Here is a 7,312-nt window from a genome sequence, read left to right as displayed (position 1 = left end):
GCGGATTTCTGAGTTCGAGGCCAGCCTGGTCTACAGAGTGAGTTCCAGGACAGCCAGGGCTACACAGAGAAACCCTGTCTCGAAAAACAAACAAACAAACAAAATTAAACTAATGTTCCCCTCTCTTCTCAACAAGAACTTTTTACAAATACCGTAATTGTTTTAGATTTGAGGGGGGTTATATTTCTTACTTCAGAACCTTCAGATGAACTTGCTGGTTAGGCAGGTTTAACCTGTTTCCTGGCCCATCCCTCACTCAGGAGTCATCACAGATTTTAGTTCCAAATTATCAGGCATCCGCTTGCTCTCTATCTGTGCGGCTGCAGTTTGAACCTAGTACCTCACACACGCGAGGCAAGTGCTCTGCCGCTGAGCTATGTCTCAGCCACCCACCCTTTTTACCATTTTGACTTTTATTTTGTGGCAGAGCCCTGGTAAGTGGCCTGGGCTCAAATTCCTCATCCTCCTACCTCAGCCTCATAAGTAACGGAGAGGATGGACTTGACCACCAAGCCTGGCTTCCACTGTCTTCTAACTGAGCGACGAGTTTCCCTGCGTTCAAATGTTTGCTCTTCTGTTTCCCTGCTGCTGTTTATAATGGCATTCATCTTTCTCTCCTTTTCACTTTAATGACTTACGTTCTCTAAGACTTTAGAAAGCATGGGGGTGTTCTGCTGTGTCTAATATGAGTGTTTCCCTTTCTAGAGTGTTTTTGTGTTGCCATTACTGTTTTGAAGATACAATTTTCTTGTAGCCCAGGCTGGCCTTGAACTCCCTATGTAGCCAAGACTGACTTTGAACTCCTGTTCCTTCTGTGTTTACCTCCCAAGTGCTGGGATTACAGGAACGACCCACCATGTCTAGCTTCAGAGGAGTCTCTTTCATTGACAGATTCATATTGAGCTTTAACTTTTGAATGATCTCTGTTTTGTTTTGTTTTGTTTTATAATATAGACCTTCAAAGTCTACAAATATATTAACTACAACATTAGTATCATGGTTTCTGATCTCACATTCATCTCTCCCCATGCATGTGAGGAAACATACCACTTGCATCGGCTTTGTTGATTGCTGTGTAGATAGGGTTTATTTAGGGGAAGGGGCAGAACTGGAGGAATCCAGCTTGCCTTAGAACCTGGAGGTCCCCAGATCCCTCACTCTGTGACTTTCCTTGCCACCTGTCCAGCAGTGATTCTATAGGAGAGTCTGTTACCTCTTTTTTTTTTTTTAATTTTTTTTTAGATTTATTTATTTATTATATGTAAGTACATCATAACTGTCTTCAGACATTCCAGAAGAGGGAGTCACATCTCACTAAGGATGGTTGCAAGCCACCATGTGGTTGCTGGGATTTGAACTCAGGACCTTCTGAAGAGCAGTCGGTGCTCTTAACCGCTGAGCCATCTCTCCAGCCCCCTGTCACCTCTTTTGTTCTCAGGATCTGACTGAAGGCATTGCATGCGGTCCTCCAGGCTCCGCACACGTGAGAATCTGAACCCCACAAGCTCTGCTCTCCCTAACTTCTTCACCTCAGTTGCTCAGCTCAGGGCCCAGCAGCATGCTCAGTGCAGCTGTGTCTTAGACAGTGTTCAGCATCTAGTCAGTCCTCTAACCAGCGTGGTCCAGTCACTGTCTTGTCTAGACTACCATGAGGCTCCTAACTAGTTCTCTGCTTCCACTGGTGGCTTGCCCTCTGACCCCCCAGCACTGGACTAGCCTTTGCACAACGTCCTCTGGCTGGTATCATCCTTTGCCCACATTCTCCACTGGGCCGCATCATGCTCAGGAGGAGGAAGGGCATACATAGGGCAGCAGACTCTGATGGCCTGCCTGCCACCCTTGGCCCATCAGGGATTGGCCACACTTCTACCGCTGAGTTTTTGGAGTATCCCCTCTGCTGGAATGTTGCTCCCTAGGTCGTGAGGCTCTGATTCCTCCTACACTTAGTCATTGCTCAAAGGTCACCTACTGAGAGATAGGTTCTTGACCTGCCCTGAGTGACAGCGAAGTCTGCAGCGGCCTTCACCTGACTAGGTCAACCCTTATGCTATGTATTTATCTCTAGCAAGGTTATGGCAACCATTCAGTGGCTTCTCTACTAGGTTTTGGCCTCATTCATCCTGTAACCAATGGGCCTGCAGGCTGCCTGGCATGTAGTAGACACTCAGTATTTCTTAAACAGATAAACACAGCTGCCTGGCTGCTTGTCCCTTTAGTTATTCAAATACAATATGGGTACTTTTGGAGTTAAGTCTCAATTAGACATGAGCACTGTTTATCAGGGTTCTGTGCTGTGGGGAGTGTTGAGGGTGTCTGGAGGTTGTAGTGGCCTCCTCAATTCTACCTGATGCCCGCTCCAGATGCCTCTTCCTGCCATTTCCATTCTAAGGTGTGGACCTTGACTTCTGAAGGTGACTCCTTCCCCAAGGTCTGCATGCGTCTGTCCACACACAGGGCTTGAAGGGGCCCTTCTAACTGGCCTGGTTTCTTTGACGCTCTCCCCACCTGAGAACTTCCAGGTGGATGTCCTGTTCCCATGCATGTGCAGGAAGAAATGGAGGCACAGAGAGGCAGGCACTCCCACCCCCCATAATGGCCCAGAGAACCTCAGTTTGAAAGAGCTAAACTAGGAATCCCATCCCAGCTCTGGGGTTTCCCAGGGGGACTTGTGAAAGTTGATCTCTGGTTTCATGAGGCTTGTCCTCGGGCCACAAAACTGAGGTCTGGTGAGCAAGGAGGTTGAAATGAGTCGAGTCAGGAAGAGCCTTACACTGCAGCAGGCTCTGAGGGGGCTGGAAGTCCTCCTGTGAGGACAGCTGGGTCTGAGCCAGCCACAGTGGGGACAGCAGCAGCAGGAGCTTGGGGTTCTACGGTCTATAGTGATTCCCATGGGAGCGGGGACAGCCCCTGAATGACCTCATTCCTCTCCAGTTCTGGACACAGCCGGGCAGGAGGAGTTCAGTGCCATGCGGGAACAATACATGCGCACGGGGGATGGCTTCCTCATTGTCTACTCTGTCACTGACAAGGCCAGCTTCGAGCATGTGGACCGCTTCCACCAGCTCATTCTGCGTGTCAAGGACAGGTGAGGGCAGCAAACAATACCTCCCTCCTCTCCTTGGCTTATGGAGGCTCCAGTCTTCCACTCCCTCCTCCCCTCCCTCCTCCCTCCCTCCTTCCTCCTCTTCTCCTTCCTCCCCTCTCCTTTTCTTTCCCTCCCCCTACAGATTTCTCTGTTATTACCTCTAAGGCAGCAGTTCTCAACCTGTTGATCATGACCCCTTTTGGGGGTCAATATCAGATATTTACATTACAATTCATAACAGTAGCAAAATTACAATTACAAAGTGGCAACAAAATAATTTTTGGTTGCGGAGGGGGGGCGTGGGAGTTGAGGGCAGGGAAGTCACCACAACATGAGGAACTGTATCAAAGGGTTTATTAGGAAGGCTGAGAACCTCTGCTGTAAGTCCTCGGTCTCCTGACTCCTTCCTTGATTCCTAAGCTACTCCCAAGCCTTATGCCCCTCCCAGTTTCTTAAACTCCCGCAGCAAGCAATCATTGGTAACATCTTCGTTTCCCAGCCCCGATTTAAACAAATTGCATTATATGCAAAGAAAAAGTGAATTTCCTCTCCAGAACACATTGAAATCGATTAAATTGCATTTGACTACAAGATTTACAAGTCCCGCTTCATGCTCTACAACATAATCAAATCACCGAGTGTCTGGTTTAAGCCCATCTAATACTGCCAGTCAGAGAAGCAGTTCAAAAGGAAAATGTAAATGAAGGAAAAGAGCAAGTTTTGACTAAATCCCAGTAAAGATGGAGAAACCCAGGCAATGACTGCTCCACAGGAAGAAGGGCTTAGACCTTTGCCTGGCAGGGGATACCCATCCCCCACCCCACCCCCACCTCCACCCCCCATCCCCGCCTCTGAGCTGAAGCTGATTAATGAATATATGAACCTCAAAAGGGACACCTAAGTGATCCAGTGGTGGGGAAATCCTAATTTACTTGCTAATCAAACAAATAAAAAAGTATTTTTTTCATGTTTCAAATTTTAGGTTTCTTTTTTTAATGTGAAAATATTCAATATCACCCCAAATGCCGTGGGCTGCTGGGGTTTTGTTTTTTGTTTTTTGTTTTTTGTTTTCGTTCGCATGTCAGTGAGATGCTGATGGGACGTGCCTCACCATCTGGGGGTCCCTCTTCTGGGGGGGGTCCCTCTTCTGGGATCCATTCTCATTTCGCTGCTGCCATTTATGTGCAGTACCCGCTGTGTGCCAGCCCCTGTCCCTGCTGTTCTTCATGAGTCCTGGCTGAGGGCCCTTCATGGTTTGTATATCAAAGCCTTGGAGAACTGAGGAGAGTCTGGGAAGCCAGGGCCCACACCAACAGCCTCAAGGCTAGCCTTGCAACAGATCCCAGGCTCCTTCTCTCCGAGCCCCTGTCTTCTCTGAAAAAGAGGAGACCCACTGGGGAATTGCTCTGGGGGTAGGCTGGCTCACCATCTGTTTGGTATTACCTGCTGGTGTAGGAGGATGAACCTCACTGTTATTATCTGAATTCTCCTCTTCCCTAGGGAGTCATTCCCAATGATCCTCGTGGCCAACAAGGTGGATCTGATGCACCTAAGGAAAATCACCAGGGACCAGGGAAAAGAAATGGCGACCAAATACAATGTAGGTGGATGTGCGAGCATGCCTCAGGGCTATGTGTGAAAGTCCGTTTGCCATCCCTCCTGCAGTGCCAGCCTTTTGGGGGGGGGGAAGGACTAAGGCCTCCCACTGAGCAATGAGGCTCCAACAGAGAGGCCACAGGGTGCAATGTTAGGGGATATTATTTGAAACAAGCAGAGAAAACACCCCCTGCAGCCAAACAGATCATGAAATGGGGGGGGGGGGGTCATCAGGAATGGGAAGAGGAAGTGTTTTAAATAGGGTGGGCTGGGTCCATTTTAGCAGGGCTTTTGGAGACAGAGGAATGGCCAGGTATCTGACAGGTATCTGAGAAAAGAACATTCTAGCAAAGGATGATTATCTATGAGCCTTGGGGTTGGAGTTTGCAGGCTGGTGAAGGAGCCAAGACTGGGTGGCTGAACAGGTGCATGCGAGTGAGTCATAAGAAGTGCGGTCCGGGAGGTGACTTAAGCAGTTATGGCTCCTATGATAGAGGCTGAAGAAGAATGGCCACTGGAGGGTTTCAGAGAGATGTGACTTGTACCCCAGCAGCTTCTCTCCTGTGACATGTTGACAATAGTCCACTGAAAAAGGAGAAGAACAGAGAGTCACAGGGCCTGCCCCAGTTGCCCCATGAGAGGCTGAGAAGCACGTGAGGATGGCAAGATTTGGGCTGTACGTCTTAGAACCAACAGTATTTGCTCACAGACTGGATACGGGGTTAGCAGACCACCGTGCTTGCAGACCCCTAGACGCTGAGGATGGCTGGACTCCCAGGAGGGCAGGATACCAAGGGGATCTGGTTATGGGTGGTTTCCTACCTCTCTTCTGCATGTATGCAGGGCTGTGCAGCGTCCTGAGCCGTGGGAAGGGTTCTACCTGGTTCTTATCAGGGATGCCTACCACCTACAGTCATGGTGTCCAGTTCACAAGATGCTCCAAAGCTGTCCTACCACACAGGCGCCCATGGGAGGCCAATAGAGGCTCACAGGGATTCTCTGTTGACCTGGCAATGCAGAGTCCCTGCAGGCACGTCGTTCTGCATTCAGTCTCCTCACTGCAGGATGGTGCTTGCTTTTGGGGCTAATGCAGCAAAGATGGGAAAAGGAAAACTGGGAACCAAACAGCTTTTCCACTATGGAGGGCACCGACCTTTTAGAGTTATCAGAGGCTCAAATTAAAAAGGTCAAAGGCCTGAGCTGGGGTCTTTGTTTGTCTCTGCATTACAATAAGACCTCTGCCTAAAGCCATTGAATCTACTGTCATCTGACCTCATGGGATGATAACACATGGATATTGACCCCTGTGTGTCCTAGGCAAAGATGACTGCCCTAACTCTGAAGCTTGCTCTACCGCCCTCCCCCGTGCGTTTAAGGAACTTACCTTCTTCGCCATGCTTAGCTTCTTTAAATGTATTAGCATAAAAGGCACTAATTTTGTGATCGGGAAAAATAAGTTATGGAAAGTTGCAAAGTCATCCGATCTAACCTCCATCAGCTTACTTCCCTCACACCCAGGGGGCCAGGGCATGTTTTCCTGAACTCTCCAGCCCTGTGTGTGAGCACTTCCTAATTCTCTGGGATACCCACCGTAGGACCTAGAATTGTGTCTGATCCTCCCCGAGTCTTTGTTCCACTCTGCTGGTCCAAGGTTTGGCGGGGACATGGCCCATGGGGTCTTGTCGGCCACAGCTTCCAATGTGCTGCTCCCTAGGCAAGATGCGATCACCAAAGCATCACCCTTGGGTAAACATGGCTGAGCGAGCTCCCAGGCTTCCAGAGCAAACAAGAGTGGAGCTGGGCAGGAGAGCTGGTGGTAGGAGACCAGGGTGACCTAGGTCCAGAGTCCTCCTCAGCCTTTCCCTGCCTTAGTTCACTCTGGAGGAGTCCGGGGAAAAGGTCAGAGGTCACCCCCAAAAGAAGCCTGAAGAACACAGTATGAGAGAACTCAGTGTGAGAAGCGAAACAGTTTGCTCTTGAGTATAAAAAGACTATTTGGATTCTATTTTAGGGAGCTATTAAGTATCTCTGTGACTAGAGACCAAGAGGGAGTTAGGCAAGCTGTTAGCCAGACTCTCCAGCCTTACAAGGCAAGACGCTATAGGGCTTTGGGGGTTCTGTCAGATCCTCGGAACCCCTAGAGTTTTGTTTTTCAGACAGAGTTTCTCTGTGCAGCTCTGTCTGTCTGTCTGTCTGTCTGTCTTGGAACTAGCTCGGTAGACCAGGCTGGCCTAGAAATCACAGAGATCCACCTACCCTTGCCTCCCAAGTTCTGGGGTTAAAGGTGGAAGAGGGCTCTGTGGGTCATGGTGTCAGGTTGACCAAGCTAAGCTTTGCTTTCCAGATCCCATATATAGAGACCAGTGCCAAGGACCCGCCTCTCAACGTGGATAAAACCTTCCATGACCTAGTTAGAGTAATTAGGTAAGCATTGTACTCTCCCTGACAACTGTGCCCCTCCCGGGCTACGCCCTCTCTGATGGAAAGGGGGCGGGGAGCCAGACTACAGCAGGAACACTTGAGGAATATAACTCCTGAGAGACTGGGTGGTTCCAAGCCTAGTTTGCCATTTCCTGTGACTCTTTGCATTCCCCCCCTGCCCTTTATCCCCCTCCCTCTACACTGCCCCCA

General features: G+C 49.4%; 1 protein-coding gene across 2 annotated transcripts in view; it reads left to right on the top strand.

Annotated features, from left to right (window-relative positions):
- Positions 1–7,312, top strand: part of Mras (muscle RAS oncogene homolog) — a 57,436-nt gene that overhangs the window by 45,963 nt on the left and 4,161 nt on the right. For both annotated transcript variants that reach the window (XM_029543456.1, XM_021206359.1), the window contains exons 3-5: positions 2,932–3,085; positions 4,586–4,685; positions 7,026–7,105. In XM_029543456.1, the coding sequence (XP_029399316.1) occupies positions 2,932–3,085; positions 4,586–4,685; positions 7,026–7,105 (334 nt within the window). The remainder of the gene's footprint in view (positions 1–2,931; positions 3,086–4,585; positions 4,686–7,025; positions 7,106–7,312) is intronic.

Source organism: Mus pahari, chromosome 10, assembly GCF_900095145.1.
Source record: "Mus pahari chromosome 10, PAHARI_EIJ_v1.1, whole genome shotgun sequence".
NCBI lineage: Eukaryota > Metazoa > Chordata > Mammalia > Rodentia > Muridae > Mus > Mus pahari.
The sequence above is the reverse complement of the archived record's forward strand: the minus strand, read 5'-3'. Positions and strand labels throughout refer to the sequence as shown.